Genomic DNA, 24,651 nt, shown 5'->3' with positions numbered 1-24,651 from the left:
GTTTAAACACACAGTTGTCGACATGAGTAGCCGATCATCTTCAGAATGAACATGTAACACAATGCATTATAAAAATGACGAGTAGAGAGTACAGCTATTTGATGATAGAGCTAGTGGAGTAAAATTTTAAATAAATCTACTTAAGTAAAGTACAAATACAAAGTGAATATACTTTGCTACATCCACCACTGCTTGTACTCTTCTTGTCCTGTGAATCTAAAATGCTCAGTATTTCCTTTCAGAGACGTAGACGCCTCAGGCTCCCCACAGGTTCTTAAAGTCTTTAAGAGATTCTTCTAAAACTCTAACGATCTTATGAAAAACAACATGGAGGCACTAAAAGTTTTACAAAATACACAGATTTGGATTATTAAAGGTTTTTAAATTCATATAGTTTATGCAGAAATAGAACAGCTGAGAAGAGTTCACACATTCAGGCTATGCTCTTGTTTAGTCGATATCGAGCTCCAGCACGTTCTCACTGTAAAACTCCTCAAGAGTTGGAACAGTAATCAGCTTCGATTCTTGTCTCAATGTGCAGCAACTCTGACACATTCTGAGCACTGGTCATAAATGAAACACCTCGTCAAATATCTTTCTGGCTCACTGTAACCGAGCCGTGACTATTTAAACTAAATATTTGGTGAAAATGCCCTTTAAAAAAATCTCATGGGTTTTTCCCTGACCACTTTATTCCACTAAGTTTCATAGTAATCCGTACAGTAGTTTTTGTGCAATCTTGCTTTAAACCAACAAACAAATGAAAAGGGGTAAAAATTTAACCTCTTTGGCGGAGGTAACAAGGATGGGCAGAAGAAAGGTCCATATATACAAGAATATAACATGGATGTGTTTGAATTTTACAGAAAACAGGTTGATGACTGATGTCTTCACATCTGCTGCTGCACTTTTAGCCGAGGGTTTAATAAGGCGCACAAAAAGCAAGTCAATTGTAAGACATTCTAATTTCTAAAGAAAAGGTGTATCCACTGAAAATCAGCAATACATCCTGAAATAAAAACAAACAAGCACCTTCCACATTCCTTGTCCATCAAGGCGCTTGTTTCACTCTTAGTGAGAAGTCGGCTCGGTGCTACAGGAAGGTACTGAGCGTGTTATCGACAGTGGCCAGATGCAGGTACTCAGGCTGCTGGCTCTCACACTCCACCTCGGATTCTCGATCCTTTTCGTCGTCCTCCTCCCCCTGACTCAGATTCTTCCTGCGGACAGAACACCGGGAGCGGCACTCCAGACACATCACGATCATTTGGGCGAGGTCTTGCTGGAGCCGCTGGAAGTTCTCTCTATAGGAACCAGGACAAAGAACCAGGATTGAACAAGTCGGTGTAATGTCAAGCTAAATGTACAGAATGACAGAAGTAGTACATGTTTCAGTATAGAATTGTAAGTATATAAGTACATATTCAGGTGTATATAAAGATGCCAAAGTGTCTCCATCGCCCCTGGTGGCTGGCTGCATTATAGGTTATAAACCCTGCAGTCTCCATGTTAGTGGATGGGACATGAACCAAAATAACAGTCAAAGTACATGTTAAAAATGTTTAAAGATGGTTTCAGTCTTTTTCGGTAGTTCTTATCACACTGATGTTTGTTCAAGTGCTCGTTGTTAAGTTTGAAGATTTTTATTTTCTGATTTAACTGGTTCTTTGATGCTATAAACAGATGACACTGGCAGCTGAGTCTGACTCGAGATTGGTCAAGCACTTGTTTTGGCAGGACCTCGCTGCCACAGCTCCATCCCCTGATCACCACTGCGCAGACTCTGGCCCCGGATGCGCAAGATGGCAGTGATATTATCTGAGATATTTTGGCTTTATTTGTAAATAGTGTGAGGAAGTGGAGACGCGTTGACCGTCTTTGTATACATTCTATGGTCTTAACAAATGAAACACTTATCTATTATATGCGATATGGCACTAATTATCACATTTTATCCTGTTTGTTTGGTCCATAAGAAACAGTCATGTGTGTTTGCTTACGTTGTGGGGGGAGTTGGGAGGTTGTAGTCTTTTCCAGTTTCACCTGTTAACCAGTACGTTGTCTCTATGCCCTTACCCTTAGAAAACACACACACACACAAGATAAGAAGGTAGCTGGACACTGCGTCCTGCAGCAGTTTTCAAGTTGATCAACATATGTTTGCTCTGTGCTCGACACACGGATGTAATGTGCATGCTGCAATATTTTCAGATTGTAATGCTAAAAGGAGCTGAAAGACTCAGATGGGAACTTCAGCGAAACTACAGAGAATAGAACTTAACGCGGTAACACACACACACACACACACACACACACACACACACACACACACACACACACACACACACACACACACACACACACACACACACACACACACACACACACACACACACACACAAATAAATAAATAAATAAAACAATAAAACAAACGTTACAGTAAATAAAACCTTAATGAAATGTATAGATAAGACACTGGCACTTGTAGGACGATAATGTGACCCACAAGATAATAAAGTGCATTATAATAAAATATGCTATCGGTTTTACTGCCATTCATTAAAACCTACTGAGTGTCAGTATTAGATCTAGTGTCCAGGACTTCGTCAGCTTTGAGATAAGTGCTATTCTTCAACCTGTTTGTTCTCATCTTTACACTTTTCAGTCTCTTATCAGAAGGAGAACATTTTAAAGGCAGTTATCTGGGGTGGGGGGGGGTCTTTAAAAATCTTCAGGCCTTTCTTTTGTAGGGGGCCTTACAGTGGTGTAAGGATTCCTCTAGTGGTGATTTCTGATGCAGTACGGACCACCTTGTTAAATTGTCTCTCCTCCTCTGCAGACACATTACTACACACACATTATTGGCATCAGTGTGTGGCAGTGACACCCCTGGAACCTGTTTTTAAAACCCATTTGTGAATCTTTACCTTCAGATATGTTTCTCCTCTCATCTCATACTCAAACCTGCAGTTGGTCCTCTGCAGGATATTTATAGTCGACTCACTGAAGTGGATCCGCAGAGCTGCAGGATATGACGAGATAAAACGTCAGACATCGGGTTTTTTTTAACCCAGGCTTAGCTGTGGTCAATATATTTAATTAGCTTGACTGATAGCCTCTGGAATTGCACTGGAGCAACAGAACCAGGGGAGAGCGGTCGGCTGCATGAATGTCAGTGTACGTCAGTTAACGTGTTTATTTTCCTACTCACGATGTCCTGTTGACTCCAAACGAGACGCAGTGTTGACTGTGTCTCCAAATAAACAATATCTGGGCATCTTCATCCCCACGACCCCTGCTGCACAGGGACCTGGACACACACACACACAGCCATTGACTTACATTGATTTCCTGGAGACTTACTCAAATCTTCACAATAGTTACTACCAACCTAACCTAAACCTTTACCTAACCTTATCTTACCTAACTTACTTAACCTGTACCTTCATCTTAAACTTTAATGATTTACATTGGGGACAGGAAGACAAGTCCCCAATGATGTGAGTGTGTTAACAGATTTAGGTCCTCACAACATGATTAATACCTGGACCACACGCACACTGTCGTATCTCCAGGACTTCAGAGGACATTACATTGACTTTCTGGCCACTCTAACCTTATCCCTAAACTTTACCCTAAACTTAACTTAACTTCAACCTAAATATAACCTTCAAACATATCTTCACCTTAAAGTTTAATGATTTACATTATGTGGAGTTCCTTTTGTCCCTATAAAGGAAGTCAAGTCTCCATAATGTGACCGATATAGGTCCCAACAACACAACTTTGGGGGACATCACATTGACTTGCATTGATTTCCCCAGAGACTAACTCTAACCTTAACCTTACTACTTGCCTACCCCTAACGTTAACCTAACCCTACCGCTAAATGTGTTCATGTGGGATTTGATTTTTGTCCCCACAACATGAGTATTACCTTGACCCCACACACACACACACACACACACGATTAGATAATTAGTCATTAGATCAAATGGAGGTGAATAAATTGAAAAGATTGCGTCATCTTGGCCTCTGAGCGTTCACTTCCACTTTGTTCCACTTTCGTTGGAAGATGAAGAAACATTCTGAACCTGAATGGATGCCGATGCGTATCCACACAGGGATGCCGGGCAGGTGTCGTAGCTGGAAGGTACCCATGAACGCCAGGATGTCCAGCGCCATGCAGCAGATATCCACCGCGTGCCTGTTGCCGTTCCTCTTGGGCAGCCCGGAGGCCACCATGTAGGCGTCACCAATCGTCTCCACCTGAGGACAGAGGGACGACATGCTGGTGTCTGCAGATCTGTACTGTCTCTTCATCTATCAATGGATTGTCACTGGTGTCAGTACCTTGTAGACATCGTGGTGGTCGACGATGCTGTCAAAGCCCTTGTAGATGTCGTTGAGCATGTCCACCACTTCCATGGGCGTGCTGTACTGGCACAGGGTGGTGAAACCCACTATGTCACTGAAATATACGGTCACCTCATCATACAGCTCGGGCTCCACCACACCAGTCTCCTTCAGGCTCTTCACCACCGGGCTGTGAGAGGATGAGGAGGGAACAGGATGATCCACTGGTTCCTGATCTTTTATTTGTACAGCACTTTTCATGCAAACAATGTAACACAAAGTGCTCTATACAATAAAAACAATAACAACATAATCTCCACACATCCATCCATAATAATACCAGGAAATGAGGAAATGTAGTTATATAGATTTCATAAAATTTGAAATGAAAAAATTAAAGATATGGATAAAATCAAGAATGCAAAAGAGACGTAAAAAGAAGTTATTATAAAGATAAAATAACAAAATACTAAAAGTGACGTGAAAAGGATGGAGATAAAATAAAGACGAAATAATAAAATGCTAAAAGAGGAGTAAGTAAAGCCATAGATTAAAAAGAAGTAAAGTGAGTCAGTATTGAAGTGAAATCAATGACAAGAATGTAGTCAGTAAATAATTGGATAAATAAATAAATTTGAATTAAAAGATTCATCTCTATTACAGCCTAAAATTTATAAATAAATAGACAGACAAATAAAAAATTAAGTTGAATTAAAACCCTGAATAGAAAGATTAAAAAAAAACTGTGTTCTCAGGTCAGGTCTGAAAACCGCGGCGTGTATGATGGCCCTTAGAGCTCATTGCACTACTATTTAAGAAAACACATGCAAATAGGGAATAGGTTGCAAGTATCTGGCTGCGTGGTGAGTATTTGGTTGTATGGTCAGTATTTGGTTATGTTGTGAGTATTTGCAGCAGGTTTTCCATTTGCGTGCATGTGTTGTCCAATTGAAGTTTTCTCCATTTGCATGTATCATGTGAGGTTGAGGTGCATTGAGCTCTCAGGGCCACCGTAGGCATGTTCCTGTAAGTGTAAACAGACCCAGGAAGCAGCATGAAGTTGAGGCAGTCGGCCCTGTCCCTCTCAGACTTGTAGAGAACCGTCCTCTCCTCTACCAGGTGCTCCAGGTTTCTGGAGTACATCTGCAGCCGTCTGATCATGTTATCCATGTAGCTCTCGTTGTCCTGGTTGTGGACTTTACTGGAGGACAGGGACACAATCAACAGGGAAGATGGAGGAGGACATGGGAAGGAGCATTATTTGTTCCCTAAAAGTTATTACAAATGTGTAATCAGTCTCTCAGACACACAAACAGAAATTACCTGATGATCTTCCCCAGACAGTTTTCTACCCTCTTAAAGTCCGGCCTTTTTTCAGAATCCTCATCCCAACAGCTTTTTATTAACATATAAACCTGTAGGAGACAGGACACAAAGCTTTAAAGTCATATCAGACGATACACAAACACAACTGAAGATCAAACCGCAACACAGATATTAATAACTCACCTCTGCTTCTTTCTCTGTGGCCGTCTCAATCTTTAGATCTGGTCTAAAGTAGGACATTATGACCCTGGACAGCTTTTCTGTTTGGAATCACACAGACATTATTTCCACGCTGAATCACTAAAGGAACTAGAATGTCACCCAGCAGAGCGCATACATGCCAAGGATCAAACCGTCCCCTTAAATTGCACGCTCATAATATCAATCCCCTAAAATATGCCTGCTCCTTTTCATCAAGATCCATGATTTACTTCAAGAGAGCCATACAAATGTTGAAAAACGCCTCTCACAATGTTAAAGAAAATAAAATAAGGCACATTGTCCCTATGGGAAAAATTGGCAGTGAGTCATAAGAGGTCATCAAATCCTTATGACAAAGGATTGCAGATTGCTTGACATTTTACAGTTTAACTATAAACCTTATTATTCATGACTATAATGAAAAAGAAAACAAAAATGCAACCAAACATAGAGCGCTTGTAAATAAAAGTATTCATATCTACGTCTATCGGCAAACAAAAAACGATATGTCTGTAACAGACAATTTTTCAGTCGGGCTCTAGATCTGATTCATGAGATGAATCATATGAATCATACACTGTGTTTGTGGCATCCTCACTGTTTGGGGAATTTTATTTAGTCTCTTTTTGGTCGTATAAAGACTAACATATGAGATATCCAGACATACAAATGTTTTAAATCGAACAAATTTAGAGATCCCCTCTTTTCTCAACAGCAGTCACACTTACAATACACACCCTTCCCTGTCATGATTTTGGTCATTCTTTTAATTTCTGGTGTCAGTGTGTTGCACCTTCTCGGTCGGAGCAGCCCTCGGTGTAGAAGGTGCTCTTTCTCAGAACAATCTCCTGAGAGATGATGGCGAAGCTGTAGACGTCTCCTTTCTGGGAGGTGCCATGCTTCCTCAGATGCTCCGGAGCCGTCCACAAGTCTGAGAGGACCAAGAGAAAGGAGAAGTTAAGAATGTAAGAAATGTAAGGAATAGGTAATAACTCAATGGCTGCTGTTTTACCTTTGCCAGGGCTGAGAAAGCTGTTGCAGCCAAAGTCTGTGATCTTCACCACCATGCGGTTGTCCACCACACAGTTGGTGGACTTGAGGCGCCCGTGCACCTGGATGTCGCTGGCATGGAGGTAGGACATGCCCTGCACAGAGCATTCACACATCACAGTTATCTGACAGACACACGCTCCAGTGGAGGAGATCAGGAGAAATGAAGGAGGCATTGAGTCATCTCTGAACTTTAGCGACCTCTACTGGCAGCCAGGAGGAACGTCAACAACAATTTCCATCGGTGTGATCTTCAGTTTGGTCTAAACTTCACCAACACCCCACAAGTACTGTGTTGGGGGAGGTTTCTTAAATACTTCAATTTATAAATTTACTAAATGACCAAATAGAGACATGAGATTTACATTTTGTTTTTCAGAAGATATTCTGAGGCAGCGTAATTTAAGCATTACTTCAGCTGCCTTATTTTGAAGAGTTGAAGTGTAGCTCCAGTTTTCTTTACACATGTGAAAATGTGCATTAAAGGAAAGTTTGAGCTTTGGCACTCTGGGAAATCCTGAGAAGAGTTTGCTGAGAAGACAGAGTTTAAAAAAGAAAGATGTGTATTAAAGTGCCCAAAGTGTTGAACTATAACTTAAAGAAACAAACTACTCCTATTCAGGCGACTGGTAATATATAATAAGTCATTGATTACGCACTTTAAAATATTGATGGGGTGCTACGTGGTTTTTGCCAAAAGATTCAGTCGACTAAAATTACAAAGTAATCAAAGTACTGTAGTCTAGAGACAGTTAGTTGTCTCCAGGGCAAACTGTAAGTTGCGTGTGATTCAGTAACATGTCAGAAGCGTGTTCGTGTTGAGCTGAACATATGGTGCCTGCTCTTCAGTCATTCATAAACATCCATACTGTATTGTGTGCCAACCCCCCCCCCATTTACAATCTGATTCTTGAGTTGCATGATGTGTTGCTCGTCAGCAGAGGTGAGTTTCTGTCTCACCTTGGCGATATCGTACATGACGGTGATCTTGAACTCCCAGTCCATGAAGGTCTCCTCCGGGTATGAAATCTTGTCATTCAGCACATACTGGAAGAAGACAGGAGCAGAGGGTGTTTGTGCATGTGCGCGCGGGTTTGTGTGTCTGTGTGCGTCTGTACTGCGATTTTAGAAAAGAAGGCCATTACCATTGTGAGTTTAATAGATGTCAATAAATTATATAACCTGTATTGAAGATTTAGTACGTTTTGTATTTTAATGTTTTTGTTATAGTTGGGTTTAGTTTTCATATAAGCCATCACTGGTTTCTACCACCACCCCCCCCACAGACACATTTATGTTTTATGTATTTACCTTTTGTGAAATAAACTCGAAACTTGTAATTTGTTGAGCAGTTTTTGTGTTATCTTGCTCACAACACCAGCAAACAAATGGACAGGGGTGGAAACATAACCTCCTTGTTGACATAATGTTATTTGATCTTTTTGTTGCTCGCTCTGCACTGAGCTACTGATATTTTTGTGCTGTCAGTGAAAACACTGATCAGATACGGGCAACAAACAGAAATGGAGCGATGCCTGCCAGCTAGTTCAGGCAGCCAACTCGAGCTGCGCTGCTCCAATCATGTGACATACTGTACATCATGTGACATAGCTCACTTTCCACAATCATCTATAATACACACCCGCCCTATTTAGCCGTCTATTTAAGCAGAGACAATTTCCCATCACCCCCCATTGCTTGCCCCGCTGCTGCGTTAGTAATGCTGACAGTTGCTTCAGCCCCTCCACCAACCCAGCTTCCTGTAGGCTCCGACGGGGTTAATAAGTATGCATTCTCTCTAATGAGAGCATTAAACATTTGAATGTTAGTTGTCTGACTGAACTGGACTGATTGTGTGCGTGGTCATACGTACCCTGAGCGACCCCCTCTCTCCATACTCAAACACTCCGAACACGCCCTGATCAAACTTCACCGTCCCATAAAACTTGGTGAGGTTGTAATAGTCGATTTGCAGGAGCTGCAGAGGAAAAGGCAAAAAGGACATGGCACATTGGCGAACTTGGACAAATATAAACAAAGAAGACAACAGAAAAGTGTGTGTGTGTGTGTGTGTGTGTGTGTGTGTGTGTGTGTGTGTGTGTGTGTGTGTGTGTGTGTGTGTGTGTGTGTGTCTCTTACCGCGTTAAGTTCTATCCTCTGGGTTTCACTGAAATTCCCATCCGAGTGTTTCAGCTCCTTCAGAATGACAATCTGAAAATATTGCAGCATCAACATTACATCTGTGTGTTGAGCACAGGGCAAACATATGTTGATTAAGTTGAAAACTGCTGCAGGACGCGGTGTCCAGCTACCTTCTTATCGTAGTATACGAGGCGGATCTTGAAATTTTTGTTCTTCCCCTCATCTTCAATCTGACCGAGGAGGATGAGGCATATTTGAACACAGTCAGTTCATTTAGTGTGTTCATGGTAAAGAACAAGGTAAACGTGAGCACTTTAAAAGATGAAACTGTGAGAGAATTCTGGGAGTCTGGTGTTTGTTTCACTGTCCTGTACAGGTCAGATAAGTGAGATAGTGTTGGAAAAGCCTCCACGCTCACTAAGAGGAGGTTTAGACATCCTTTACCTTCAGAGAGACGACATTGCGTTTGGTATTCTCCAGCTGCGAGATGAGATCAGAAGCCATGTGTGACCAGCGCTTCCTGTGCAGACGGTCTGTCCTGTTCTGTCTACACATGGAGACAAATGCCACCAAAACACATGGAGATTTCGGGAGAATAGGAAAACAACCATATCTAAAAGTACAACCTCTGCTGGGATTCTAGCTTATGATTCAGTTTGTAATTCTGGAACCCAGAAATGTTTATAGAGATAGAAAGCATCACGTGATACTGATTTGAAAAAATGGTGTAGTTATTGATTTCTTGATTCTTGGCTATTTATTTATGTATTTTGAACAGCTTACATCAGCCATGTTTAAAGATAGACCAACCACAGACTGTATGTAAAGATGGACGACATGACGGCCCCCCAAAAGTGAAGCCAAAGCATCTTGATTGCCCCCTGGGGGCAGGCTGCAGTATAGGTCATTGAATATAAATTAAACAATAAACAATAAATTAATCTCAAAGATGGTTCATGTCATTTTGGGTAGTTCTTATCACACTGGTGTTTGTTCAAGTGCAAATTTTTTCTGGTACGTTTTGATGCTATAAAAATAGGGTGAAATGTCATGACAGCTGAGACTGACTCTCGATTGGTCACGCTTATGCATCGGCGGGACCTCGTTACCATGGCTCCATCCCCCGGTCTCTACTCCATAGATTCTGGCTACAACAACGTCCTCTGACACTTTGACACTTTAACTTCCCGTGGCAAATAACAGACTAACTGTACATATTGCATAATCCCTCTCCTGGTGCTTATAGTATTTTCTTTCTTTTTAAAAATATTTTTAATGTTTATACTTGCACAAATACACCACAGCAAACTACTTGTATGTGTAAACCTGCTTGGCAATAATACCCGATTCTGATTCTGATGACAGGGTTTGTATGCAGGATATTTTGGCTTCATTCATGGATAGTGGGAGGAAGTGAAGACGCTTTGTCTTTGTATACAGTCTGTGGCTGGTCTACTTTTGAGCATTTAACGACTACATTTCCTGTGAATCTTAGACAGTAGATTGTCTGTGTTACTGTCAATGATAAGACTCCACAAGGATTATTACTCACCTGTAGAAAATGAAGGCGATGGTGGCCACAACAACCACTGTGACAGCCAACACTATGACAACGATGTCATGAGAGGCCGTACCTGAAGGTGTGAAGATACAACACAAACACTGTTCACTGTTACAGCTCACAGTTGATGCATTAAGCAGATAATGATGTAACCAGGGCAAAGGACATTGTATAAGAACAGGAAACAGATGAACACAGGTGGAGCTGCCATAATGTTCAGGTTTATGTGTGGAATGATATGAAGTCATCAGCAGGAGTCATCTTACGTGAGGCACAAATTTTTACTTTGTGGAGTTCTTTAAGTGTATTTGATACAATTATTGTCTCTTTCACTTCTCTGGCTCGTAGCATCCAAATCATATCTCTCTCTGATTTGCCCCTCCCATAGACTGTACATAAAGATGGACGATATGACAGCTCCCCAAAAGTGAAGCCGAGGTCATAAATCCTGTCTCCTCCATGTTAGTGGATGGGAGATGGACCACAATAAGAAGTCGATGTAGTTTTTCTCAAAGATGGTTTCTGTCATTTTAGGCAGTTCTTGTCATACTGATGTTTGTCCAAGTACAAATTATCTGGTAAATTCAGTATTAATTAGTTATTTTTTGCTATAAAAACAGGGAGAAACATCATGATTGACAGATGAGACTGAGTCGCAATTGGTCGAGCACATGTATTGGTGGGACCTTAATACCATGGCTTCATCCCTTGATCACTACTGTACAGACACTGGCTCCAAATCTGTAAGATGGCAGCGTTCATTTCCAGGCTATGTGGCTTCATTTCTGGATAGTGGGAGGAAGTGAAGAAGTGACCTTTGCCAATGTGAGTTTTTTGTGTGAAAAACACAATGTAAGCATGATATTTTTTTTTTTTCCAAGAAAAGTCCATAGGGGGCCTTCAACCATTATGAGTACTCCCACACAGATGGTCAAAACTGACCTGATTGTAGCAAATGCAAACTGAAAGCCTCATAAAAAATCTGAGAGAAACTGACTGAACCAGCATATAGGTTAAATAGAGAGGTTTAATCAGTATGACACGTGTGTAGTCCGATGATAACACATCTGAATGACAGCAGTAAACAACTAAAGGTCACTTAATACAACTGTCATCCAACAAGTATGTTATGTTTGTATGTGTGTGTGTGTGTGTGTGTGTGTGCATGTAGCTATACCGCTATCTGGTCTGAAATCAGGAAGTCGGTGTCCCCAGATGAAGTAAGGGTCCATCTCAACCACTGTGGTTTGGTTGTCTTCAGTGTCGAACGTGAATAAAACGCAGAACTGAGGATCACATGAGGAGCAAATGACAAATATTTCAGAGAGATTGAGCATGGGAAGACACTCAGAGGAGAATGAGTGTTTCTTCTAAATCACTGCTAAATGGCTAAATAATTGGCACAAATTACCTTGCTGTCAGTGGTGGTGTAAATGATTGTGAGATTCACGTCTCTGTCTCCATGCCTGTCCAGCTTGTAGATTCCAGCAGATCCTGAGCAGACACAGACACATGGCAGCAGAAATCATAACTTCAGTCGTAGAGCACCTTTCAAGTGTGTTTTGCAGTTAAAAACAAGGAATACAAGTCAAAATCATAACCCAAAAAACAAGATAAATAATGAAACTATAACCATAGAAATGTAGAAACAGCCTCTCCCCGATTGAGCCTCATACTCGGTTACACAACAGCTACATACAGCTGCAGCCTGCAGGCTACAGTATAACATGTCATGTCAGTGAAAGACACAGAAGTGACAGCAGTCGACAGCCTCCATCTGTGAGACCTTACAGTCGTCATCATCGCCTCTCAGGGGCCACTGACGTCATCTCGTAGAAATTTGGGGGCTCGAGCAAATCTGTGAGCAGTTTCAATTCAACAACTACAACTTTTACAGTGTTTGAGTGTTTTACACAGGATATGTTCATGTCTACATTTATGCAAACAAAACAATTAAACTGTACCAAGAGTATTCAGCCAAACCAATGTCTCTGTGGGGCTGTTGCTTGACACACAGTTCTTTGAGATAAATGCTAACAGTGACATGTTTTTGATTCTCCTTCGAGAAGTTTGAAACGTGTTAACCAGTAGACTGTATGTAAAGATGAACGGCATGACAGCTGCACAAAAGGGAGGACAAATCATCTGGATGGCCCCCTAGTGGCTGTCTGCAGTACAGGTCATAAATCCAGCCTCCTCCATGTTATTGGATGGGACACGGACCAAACGCAAAAGTCAAAATACACGTTAGCTGATTCAATTTCAAAGATGGTGTCTGGAATTTTAAGTTTGGTTCATTAAATTATTTGATGCTATAAAAATTTGGTGAAATGTCACGTTTGAAAGACTCACTGACGATTGGTAGAGCCTGTCTATGGGCGGGACCTCGATACCGTGGCGCCACTCCACAATCAAACGGGCACAGATTCTTCGGATGTCGACAAATGCGCAATATGGCCGCACCCGTAACTGGGATATTTAGGCTTCATTTTTGTATTTCAGCTTAATTTTTAATGCAGAGACACATCATCCTAATTTATATGGTCTATAGTTTTGACCAAAATGTTTTATTTGGTCTCTAAAAGATACAAACTGCCATTCTGACAGCTGTTTTAAAGGTTAATTACATTAGATGTTAAGATTCATGTAACAGCCTCATTTCCTCCTGCTTTGTCTCCCTCCCTACCGTTAAAGGTGGTGTTCCTGAAGAAATTCACATTGACAAACTCCATCTGCTGAATCTCAGACTGAGGTTTTTCAGCAATCTCCCTCATCACATGGCCAACCCACAGCACAGAATCATGATAAGCAGCCATGTAGTCGTTCATCTGCAGAGAGGGAGAGAGTAATAGATTAATGCTTGGATCTGCTTTCTGGATCTGGTCCTGATTTGACACTGAAGATTATTCAGAGTGACAGGACCACTGATGTTGTGCCACGACAACCAGGCACCAGGAAGTCACTGCAACTGGCTGAGAAATAGTGCACCCTTTAAAAACGTACTAACGATTTTGATTTCCTGTGTCCTCACCGTGTCGTTGTCTTTGAGGTCTGGGTTGATGGTGTAATGTCTGGTGTCCGGCATCGTCAGCACCAGCACGTTCTTCATGGAAGGCAGTGATGTTGTGTTGGTGTAGTATTTATCACTGTGAGAAGGCAGGAGAAATGGTTTTAAAAAGGGCCAGTGTGTAGGAGATTTTTAAGATCTATTAGCAGAAATAGAATATTCAAATATATGGTTTCAATTGTGTAAAATTGGATGAAACAAAGAATCGTGTTTTCATTAGCTTTGAATGAGCTCATTAAATCTGTACTGGGAGTGGATCCTTCTCTTCCTGTGCTGAATAATCAGCAGGTCGCTGTATGGTACAGGCTGTCAGTCACACTGTAACCCCCTCTTGAAGTATACCCTGCTTTAGTGTCTGTTTTATTCTGCACAGGACCAAAATGTACTAAATAAACTCCATGCTGGATTGAAAAAGACTTGAAACTAGCGAGTGAGACCATAACCACCTATCAAGAAAATGTTTACTGGCGTTATAGATCAAATGAGGGGTCATTTTCTCAAACTTTAAAACTAATTTACTATATTTTTTTAGACCAATGCAGTGGCCATTTGCCAGCAATCATAAAGAATGCAGGTTTACATGTAGTAGGTAACCTCTGCCACTAGATGTCTCTCAATCAATACAATAACAAAATACCTAGTTGGATGTCGAAGCTACCCAATGCAACTCAGGTGCAAATCTGAACCAGTCCACAAAGTTTTACAGGCTTCAGCACGCAGACAGGAAACACTAAACTCGGTAGATATCACTTTTACTTTGAGCGTTCACGTGGAACGCATACAGCTGGGCTCTTCACACCGAGTTGAGAAGCGTGTTGTGATACAACTACATAGAGAAGGATTTGGGAATATAGAGAACCACTTGTGAAGCTTAAGTAACTATACATTACAATAAGTGCAAACACACACAGAAAGTATTGCAGACAACAAGAATTATGAAGACAACTGGTAATTTTGCAGTGGAAAAATAAGAGATGAAATGAATCAGCACTGACTTGTAAAGATCAATAAGGATGAAGAGATTGTCACTGCTGTCTGCCTCCGGAGTGCTACGTTTCACTTCCAGTATGTCCATTGGTGATCCACACATGATGAACACTGCAAACACAAAATGTAACACACAAACTGCATTTACAGCACTAGTGACAACGGAGGGAGTCAATCCCTCTGTTTGACTCTTTTGTCCTGAATGTCCATTTCAACCTTGACACAAAGTTAATAGCAAACCCAAATCACCCTCTTTTATGGCTGCATCTGTGGTTGGGGAACAAGTTGTTCTGTGTATAGTCATAACCTGAAGGTTAAAAGCCTAACTTAAAGTCAACTTAGAAATGTATACTGTAAGTAACACAATACTATATACTATACTCTATGTATTGTGATCATGTGGTGAATTAGGGATAAAATATCCAACCTTATGAGCATAAAACATTAAAGGTCTGTCAGGCAAAAGGGGATCTGGAGTTCTGACTTGTAACTGAGGACCACATTAACCTAAAACATGTTAAAACTAAACAAACTTAATCTTTTGGTGTGTGATATGTGTGTTTTCAGAAAATGTAACCACAAGTTTCAAATGCAGCACTAAGTACAAAGTTCTCTGTCTGTGCTGTTTAGAAACAGTTTGTCTAGTATACCTCAGTTTTACTTATTTACACCTTTTTTCGCTAATTTACTTAATTTATACCAAATGCAGCCATGACTCTACAGTGCCCTCACAGTCAGTTGGGATTAGGACCAACACAAACAAATGTATTGGTTGTAGCAGCTGTATTGTGTACAAAAGTCAGACGTATATAAAGATGGACGACACATCTCCTCTTCCTCCCACTATCCAGAAATGAAGCCAAAATATCCTGGATACAAACGCTGCCAGGTTGCACATTTGGAGCCAGAGTCAGTGCGGTTGTGATCGGAGGACGGAGCGGTGAGGTCCAGCCAATTCATGAGCTCGGCCAATCGTGAGCTAGTCTCGGCTAATCTTTAAATACAGTCTATGGTGCAGACACAGTTTGTGAATATATTTACTGGCTACTTGTTAAACTTGATTTAATTCAATAAAGTACAGTATTGAAATAAATGTACTTATTCAGTCCAAAAAAAAAATACACTTACAGTTGCTGGTCCTGTTTTTTGGTGATTTCAGAACTTCTCTCAGATCCTCTGGTTTGCGCAACACTTTCCTTGTAATATTCTGGGCAAACTTGCTTGAGTCGGCGTCCAGTGCATTTATATACCTGCAGGAGAAAATCACAGAATCCCTCATAAAACATAGATTCAAGCTGCTGGACTAAACAACAGTCCTCGTCCACACTCCAAGCCACATAATATTTTCGACATTATCGAGAGTTTCTGGCTGCTCACAGTATCAAGAAGAAAATGGTTCGATACCGTCTCAAGTCAATCTGTTGAGTTATTATGTAAATGTTTAGGACAACTTTACCTACAACTTTATCACATTTCACATTTTGTGATGTGGGTTCCAATCTCTTGATCGTACAATAAAGTGACTTTACATATATTCCCCCGACGTCTGCGTGGCAACTCACCAAAAGCAGTCCTCGCTGTTGCTCGGCTTCTTGTAAACGTAGGCAGTCTTCCACTCAGGTTTGATCTTGTTATTCTCTTTCCAGAAGTGGATGAAGAAGTCTGAGATCTTGCGTGCCGGTGGCAGCAGACGCTGCAGGTTGAGTGTGTAGTCGCAGGAGAGGCCGAAGCTTCCTGCAGACATGATGGGTGTCCTGAGCCTCAGACCCTTTTCCACACTGACAGACAGAGAGAGAGAGTACGGCAATGGAGGGGGGGGAAGATAAGACATGTAGCATCTGACATGTCCACTATAAAACTACAACTCTGCCAAGGCCAAACAGTCTGTTTAAATAAACTTCCGAAGTCCACACCAAAGTGTCTTGTGTTAATTTCTGACTCTAACAGTGTCCTTCCACCAAGTTTCGTGGAAATCGTCTGTAAACTTGCTTACAAACATACAAACACACTAACAGACAGGATTCAAAGCACTAATCTCCTTGGCAGAGGGCTACAACATGAGTTGCATGTTTACGAGCAGGTTGTATGTGCACCAAACCGTCGTATTCATACGTTTAGATTTATTTATACTATGGAGATGTAAACAGTCATTTTCTTTTAGATTAAACCAGTCTGGACATGACCTTGTAAAAAACTTACTCGACCATTTGGAAGGTAGCGATGGTGCAGGTGGGACCAAGCACAGCACATCCCAGGTTGCCTGAGTTCTGCAGGAGAAAGGAGCTGAGTGAGTTTTTGTCGAGCGACTGTAAGTCTTGGAGCACTGATGCTTTTTACTACTGTTACTATAGTAATTCCCAAGAACGTCAAACTGGGACGCAAGGGATGATGCCGCACTGTTCTGCCCCCTAGTGGAAATAGCTCCTAATCCTCACACTTTAATAACATAAGCAAGTTTATACATAACTGGAAGAAGAACGTTTGATGAGCCTAAAGTGGATTTAAAGGTTTAGTTACTCACATTCAGCTTTCTTAGCTCTTCCACTCCCTCACATATGCTGCTCTGGCAGCCTGCATATCGATAATAGGTGGTGTTGTACCCGCCGTAGTTGGCCGTGAGATTAAACCCTACACCTTTATCAGAAGGAAAGAAGAGAAAGACAAACATTTTTATTTTATATGATATTGACTTGTGGCTTGTAGATGTCATCAGACCATTCGTTAAATCCCTTATCAGAGCAGCAATAATCCAGTCCTATCTTGATGATCATAACATGCCACAGCAGGTCTGTTTTGGCTGGTTTGTCAAGCTTAGGTTCCTCTGCATGTTGAAGCAGTGTAATAAACAAAATACTCTATAGATATCTGAAGAGTGTGGATGGTGGATAACTGTCCACTCCAAAGTGGAAAAATACAAGAGCACACATGTGGGAAGTCCTTAAACGGTAAAAAGTTTCTCGTTCTCTGCCAACTTCACTAAACTTGTAATGCTAACATTAGCTTAGCAGCTGCAGCAGATAGTCTCTTGGCAGAAGTTTCTAGTTCAGCAAAATCAACAGTAGCTGCCTGGAAATAAGGCATGAGACTTTTTCTGTCTCCGAGTTTTGAAATGATGGCCCCTTGATTTCAGACAGATTGTAAGAAGATAGACGACATGAAGGCTCCCCAAAAGTGAAGCCAAAGCGTCTCCATCGCCACCTGGTGGCTGGCTGCACAACAGGTCATAGATCCTGCCTGATGTGCATGGGCTAAAGTAAACAGTCAAATTACACATCAAGGATGTTCTCTGTCATTTAAGGTAGTTCTTGTCACACTTTCTTTTTTGACATTAGGTTTTATTTAGTTATTAGATGCATAAAAATGGGGTGGGAGGAATTAGAAATGCCTCGTCTTTCCTTATATACGGTCCATGTTCAAAACTAAGGGCTTTAAGATGTAAGCTAAATGCATCACTGTCATCACTGTAAACTGTGTATGTAAGAATAAAGGACTGAGTGGTTTAGTAAATGGTCAGTTGGCTGATAGTAATGACACAGTAGGATATAGCCGCCGATAGCTGCAGGTTTGGATTAGTAATTGGGCAAAGTGGACGTCACAACGACGTCTCTCAAAATGTTCATGGTCCATAGGCCTATTGCTGAACGAACAATAGGTGCCCATGACTAGTTTTGCCCCTGGGCTTGAAGCAGGTTAACCCAGCCATGTCTAAGTGATTCAAAGCTAAATATGTACTGAATATTTTGTTATCATGCCACCCAAAGATCAAGGCTTGCACAAATCATTGAGTAAGCATTGCAATTGATTATGAGCGATTAAGATAATGGATGGATTATACTTGATTCCTTTTGAGTAATAGTATAATAACCCATACTGTATCTCACTGGGTCACTGAGGCAATGTAATAACCTGTCCAGTGTACTTTGGCAGGCGTTAACAGGACAATTGATTTAACAAATAGAGTTTATAGTTATAAGCAATAAATCACATGCAAGTTCATATAAAGGCAGCTACACACACACACACACACACACACACACACACACACACACACACAATAATGTATACATATGTACACATACATATAGATACACCATTTTTTGTTTTTGCACAGATAAATAGTCTACATTGCTCGACATTCTCTCGCTATATTTTCATCAAACTCGCTCAAAACACTGGACACTTCAGGTGCCAAATGTTTTTACTGAGTTCAGCAAATCCAGTGTTTCGCATCATGCACCTGCCACATGGAGTGACATAAAGAACAATCTAAAACTCAACTCATCTTTATCCTATGGGCAATTTAAGTTTAAATTAAATCTTAAGTACTTTAATGCTTTTACTTTTGTTCTGGCTTTTGCTATTTAGTAAATTTTACAGCTTCTTATTTGTGTCTTTTTATTTTCTGCACTCGGCTCCATCATGAATAAGGTTTTTACCTCAATGTAAAGACTGAATGAATTTTGTTACCTTGTGCAGTATTGATGGCGGAATCTGTCTCTACGGCTTTCTGGATTTCTCCTCGCACAAACTTCAGGCTCCACGGAGACTCCTGATCCTCCAGCAGGATCACGTTGATCGTTGTCCCATCCAGACACTGTGTGATGCCCCAACACGGAGCAGCCAGAATCCCCAGGATGCACCAACACAACCACACACAACTCGCGCTCATTTTCACCTCTAAATATTTATATTTAGGAAGTTACTGGTAATCCATGGTCCGGTAAAAGGACTCCTGACCTACAGTCCAGCGAGTCTATAGTGCAATAAACACTCCCAAGAAAATAGAGAAAGTTGTGGAGCAAGCTGCACAAATGAAGTTGTCTTCTCTACCACGACCGCACTGACAGTTGTTCTTCACACAAACAATACAAAGACCCTCGAGTCCTTATGTCTGCTCGTCTGACTTGCTTCCCAGAGTCACACTTCTTTTGTTCCCTTATGAGGTCGCTCACCTGCCACATCGAGTTGTTAATATACAACCTTTAAAGACACGGAGGCGGGCCATATAACCGTCTCACTATTGTTGTGCAAAGGTCTGCGTGAATTACAGTGTAGAAAACACACAGAGCAGACACACAGAAACAGATCTCAGCTGGTTGGTAACATACACATTTTAAAACGACTGAAGAATTTTAAATTATAATGAATTTGTGCTTCAGGACGGTTCAGAAAAACGTACTGGATGTTCGATGTCAGTGTAATGTGAGGCTTAAATAATCTGCACTGACCTTCGACAACACCGTCGCGGTGCCAGATGAGCCTCAGTTCATTTTTCATTTGTCAGTATTAGATTATGACCTGATCAGCAAGATGAACACTATTCATGAAATATACAAAATAGGTTCAAAAAATGACTTAGGTTGTGTCAAGGCTGATCACCACATATTGAATACATGTATTGAGATCTGATACAAACCACATACACAGAGTTTCTGCAAACTTGTTACAGTTTCACCTGCTCAAAGACTTAAGCATTCTACATATGCCTGATGTTTATTTCATAAAGGTCTCGACATTATTTGTTGAAAAATTCCCCCAAAAAAATGTCGTTGCAAGAAACTGAAAACACATCCTGGATCCGCCCTCAAGTTATAATAATAATATCTTTATTTATATAGCACTTCTAAAAACAGACATACATAAAAACTAAGAGTATTAAAAGAGTAAAGATACAAAATGTAAGCTAGACAACCCACTACAACATTAATAAATTAAATGAACTAGAATTAGGAAAGAAATCAGTGAATGCTTTGCGATAAAGGTACAATTTAACCTTTGATTTAAAAAGGAAGTTACTGAGTCAGCCTGCCGTATATCCTCAGGCCAGGTGTCCCACAGCCTTGGAGATCTTACTCCAAAAGATCGGTCCCCCTTAGTCTTAATGGGAGATTCTGGGATAGTAATTGGGTTCTTCTTTGGCCCAGTCCCCACTGTCCCACCAATTTTCCAAAAAAAAAATCGGTTCAGTGGTTTTTCTGTAATCCTGCTAACATACAACCAAAATGACAAATGTATACAACAGTATAGCACATTGGGTCTGTAGCAGCACTGGACTCATGTATAATATTCATGTAAGTAGTGCAGTAGACAAACAGGAAGCAAATATGCATTGTGGAATATTTAGAAAAAGTAGATGAGAAGCCTGGTGGTACAAATTGTTCTTACGTCTGCTTGTTCCTGTATCGTCTGTCAGACGGTCACAAGGAGGAGGATCTGCGTTCTGGTAGCCTGTTATTATTGATGACACTGTGTTATAAGGTTAAAGAGTAACTGGAAGGAAGCCTACACAGTGTTAACATTAAAATACTTAATTTTTACAGTAGGATCATATATTATTGCAAATACTGGGACATCTGAGTCCACCCTGCAAATGTAGGATAACAAGGCAGTGTGTGTGTGTGTGTGTGATCACTGTATGTGTCAGACGGCAAACACAGACACACAGCTCGTAAATCTCTGCAAAGACTCGGAAACGGAAAGCAATGAAAGAGAAGGGAAGAGCAAAGGTTGGTTGGGTCATAAAAGTCTCGACCAATACATCCCTGTGTTGTGCCGACAACACACACACACACACACACACACACACACACACACACACACACACACACACACCTACCTACGTCTCTTTGTACAGTTTACCACATCCACACCCCGCGGCACAGTCAATAAGGAGGACTTTATTTAGCAGTAAATTAATCCACAAGCTAATTATTATCAACTGAGAGTTCCCTCACTCAATTAGTTCAGTCCTCACCTTAATTAAATCTAAGTGGTCGCTCAGCACACAGCCACTTAACTGTAGCGTCTGAGGGTCTGAGCTGCAACATGACCCAATTACTTCTACACGTAGGCCAGCACAGGTCATTACACCGACTCGCATTCATTTCCTGGAGACTTTCTCGAACCTTAACTTGCCTAGCATTAACCCGTTAACCCCAACAATATGTCTTTGGCTTAGAATTTAATGGGGACTTGCTTTTAGTCCCCATAAAGAAAAGCAAGTCCTCATAATGTAGTGAGGAAACAGATCTAGGTCCCCACGACATGAGCAATACCGACACCACAAACACAAACTACCAATTTCCCACATGCCCACTCCTCCACACAAACACACTCATCGATCACTATGACACTGAGGGAACCAAAGTGGACCACGCAATAAAAGGTAATAACTAAATAAACAGAGCTAAAACAAATCTACAACAAATTGCTATTATAATTGAAATTTTTAACATTTATTCTTTGTTTTTCTTTTAACATACAATATGTAACTTTGGCCTCTAGGAGTCTTTAAATCAAAACAATGACAAAAGACTTAGTTGATGATGTTGGGAAGTAGCGTGGGATCGTGGGAGTTGCTTTGCCAATAGCAGCAGTGGTGTCGGGATCCCAAATTAATTGATGCCATAGAATAAGTAGAAGTCTCTTAACTATTACTATTCATTTTATACTATTTTAAATTGTATTAATCTTCCTGTTGGTATTTAGGGTCAATAGTTGATCACCATCACGAGTGACCAATACAAACAGTGGAAGGGAAAAAAATATCCGACTCTGTTTTTCCTTCGTCATGAGTCATTTGACCCTGAAGTTACACGAAGCCGACGCAGTTCAAAAACAAACCAAAATATTACTTCCCGCTACCTTTAATGAAACTGAGGAGTTCTCTGGGTTTGAAGATTGGTGGAAACATTTTGTATAATGTAAAAGCACATGTCAACAAAATAAATAACAGGCCTCGTCTTTTCTAGACATTTTAATGAAAAATTGGTACATATTATATATTTTTTAAAGTTCTGCAACAGCTCCATCACCAGTAAATTATGATGACTTATGGCCAAGCGATGCCTGCAGTATCCAGTGGAGATGCTAATGAGATATCAGCTGCTGCCGAGTTGCCTTTAAAAATAACACTTCAAATTCTTGGTTCCTACACTGTAAAAACAAAAACTTGACATTGCTCTCGTATTTGAATACAAAGAACATTCAATGACAATGTAAACATAGCAAAGTAGTTACTTCAAATAACTTAACTAAAAATCTATTGGAAAGTTGCCCTCAATACGCATTTTACAAAGTTGTGACCAGAGTGGAGGTTAAAAACAGGGTCTACTGATCATTTCTTTAAGGGTTTGAATCCCCGTCTCTTTTGGCAAAGAAAAAGGACCCACATATTTGAGGACAGATAAAAAAACAGTCTAATAAGACTAAACAGGTTCAGTACAGGAAGGCAGAGGTAACAAACACAGAGGAACAAAGGTTAGTGCAAACAACAAAGCTTGGTATTAAACTTACGAGAGATAACACCAGGAAAATGGCGACTGACAGAACTGATGAGAGGAACTGGCGACAACGTGGAGGAGACACAACAGGACACAGGTGAAACTAGAGCAGGATGACCTGCTCTGGCCTGTTGATGAACAGAGCAGGGAAACCAGACACACACACAAGGAAAACAACTTCAGAATAAAACAGGAAATAAAGAACTCACAGTGCCAACAAAGATATTAATCCAAAAATCAAACACAAGGACGACAAGGAGGCTAAAGCCCATAAAACAAGAAAAGATCCACAAAGAATGAAACAACTGTCCAGGACAACAAACAGCAGGTTTCAGACAGAAATGAGCAGTGACAAAAAATTCTCAGTATCTACAAACTCCAAATATTCTAATATAAAATATCATATGTAGGTGGGTGGGTGATTCTCTTTGAACCTTAGGAGATAGAAAAATCTACAGCAATAAGTAGCCTTGAAGTTTTGAGTGATCTGAACCTTTTCATTTTTGCTGTGTATCACAGGAGGCCAACCTGACCTTGGTAATCAGACCAAAGTCTTTTCTGACTCATCATGATTATCCTTCGGTTTGCTTTACTACTTTAGTTTTTATTATCATTGTCGATTCTATTTACTTCTCTTTAAGTTCAAAACATGTTCAACTTTAGCATGTATATTCTTTTTTATTCTTTTCTCTATTCGGTCATCTACAATTCATTGCTTTAAACTTCTATCTAGCCTTAAAATCAAGCTGTTTGGTTACACATCCATACATACTTCTGTTTTCATGCCGCAGAGTTTGGATGCCAATGTGAGTTTTCTAAGCCAGGAGCAACACTTGAAAACAGATGCTGTCGTCCGCCATCGCTGGTGCTGTGCTTGAAGTGTTGCTGGGAAATCAGACACGTAGACAGTGACGTAGGCAGCTCAATAGCAAACTGTTTTTTAAAAGGTTCACAAGTTGAACCAGAACCAGCAATAGCACTCGCTTCACTTTGGTCGAAAAGGGATAAAAATAAAGCTGATAGCCGACTAACTCTGTCCACTGTCCCCCATTAGAGACAAACTCAGGAGACTCCACTGTGTCTCCCTCAGTTGGATACAGACCCTTCTAGTTTTCTTTTGCACTTGTTGCTTTGGACTGTTTATGTAAATGTGACAACTTTGGATCATTAGTCTTATCACAGAATAATATGAGACAGAGAGAGAGCAGCATTTTACACAGAAAGGAGGTTCTGTGTTCGAACCTGGCAGCCAACTGGGTTCTCTCTGTGTCTGCGTTGGTCTTCCTCAGGTACAGTTTCCTCCCAGAGTCCAAAGTCCTGCAGGTTGGGTTTATGGATGTGAATGTGACAAGGACATTTTTTTTTATACACACACACGTCAGCACAGTGATGGTCTGTCAAGGGGATACCCCGCCTCTCACCCAGAGTCCGCTGGGATTGGCCACAGCCCCCCTGCAACCTAAAAGAATTAGTGCTGTAGCTGATGGATGGACACAAGGTATCAGAATAACACAATAACTCCACTACTTAAGTACAAATTTGAGGTACTTGTACGGTACTTGTTTATTTCAATTTTAGGCTACTATGTACTCACCACTATAACATACGATTTGACATAAAAAAAAACATGATGCACTTATAAAGTAAGAAAACTGAGTATGAATTTAACTTTCCAAGAG

The 24,651-nt window shown here is 40.8% G+C and overlaps 1 protein-coding gene across 1 annotated transcript; it reads right to left on the bottom strand.

The window, feature by feature from the left end:
• Nucleotides 1-383: 383 nt before the first annotated feature.
• Nucleotides 384-24,354, bottom strand: gucy2cb (guanylate cyclase 2Cb). Its single transcript, XM_035145247.2, has 30 exons — nucleotides 22,986-24,354; nucleotides 20,856-20,918; nucleotides 19,919-20,007; nucleotides 19,158-19,725; nucleotides 17,212-17,324; nucleotides 16,890-16,957; nucleotides 16,253-16,468; nucleotides 15,819-15,940; nucleotides 14,699-14,801; nucleotides 13,668-13,782; nucleotides 13,323-13,464; nucleotides 12,048-12,130; nucleotides 11,814-11,922; nucleotides 10,628-10,709; nucleotides 9,520-9,622; nucleotides 9,246-9,305; nucleotides 9,073-9,144; nucleotides 8,807-8,911; nucleotides 7,894-7,980; nucleotides 6,896-7,028; nucleotides 6,677-6,814; nucleotides 5,866-5,942; nucleotides 5,680-5,771; nucleotides 5,399-5,557; nucleotides 4,354-4,546; nucleotides 4,095-4,269; nucleotides 3,212-3,310; nucleotides 2,928-3,022; nucleotides 2,001-2,077; nucleotides 384-1,304 (listed from the first exon to the last, which is right to left on the bottom strand). The coding sequence occupies exons 4-30, from the start codon at nucleotides 19,357-19,359 to the stop codon at nucleotides 1,094-1,096; spliced, it is 3,231 nt and encodes a 1,076-aa protein (XP_035001138.2). The 5' UTR covers nucleotides 19,360-19,725; nucleotides 19,919-20,007; nucleotides 20,856-20,918; nucleotides 22,986-24,354; the 3' UTR covers nucleotides 384-1,093.
• Between the last annotated feature and the right edge of the window lie 297 nt (nucleotides 24,355-24,651).

Source organism: Hippoglossus stenolepis, chromosome 21, assembly GCF_022539355.2.
Source record: "Hippoglossus stenolepis isolate QCI-W04-F060 chromosome 21, HSTE1.2, whole genome shotgun sequence".
NCBI lineage: Eukaryota > Metazoa > Chordata > Actinopteri > Pleuronectiformes > Pleuronectidae > Hippoglossus > Hippoglossus stenolepis.
The sequence above is the reverse complement of the archived record's forward strand: the minus strand, read 5'-3'. Positions and strand labels throughout refer to the sequence as shown.

Bases quoted from the DNA above. Each gene is read 5' to 3' on its own strand.
- gucy2cb (XM_035145247.2), bottom strand. From the start codon at position 19,359: ATGAGCGCGAGTTGTGTGTGGTTGTGTTGGTGCATCCTGGGGATTCTG. The intron at 15,941-16,252 runs GTGAGTTGCCAC...TTTCTCCTGCAG, and splicing joins AACAGCGAGGACTGCTTTTG to GTATATAAATGCACTGGACG. The intron at 5,943-6,676 runs GTGCAACACACT...GATTCCAAACAG, and splicing joins GGGCTGCTCCGACCGAGAAG to AAAAGCTGTCCAGGGTCATA.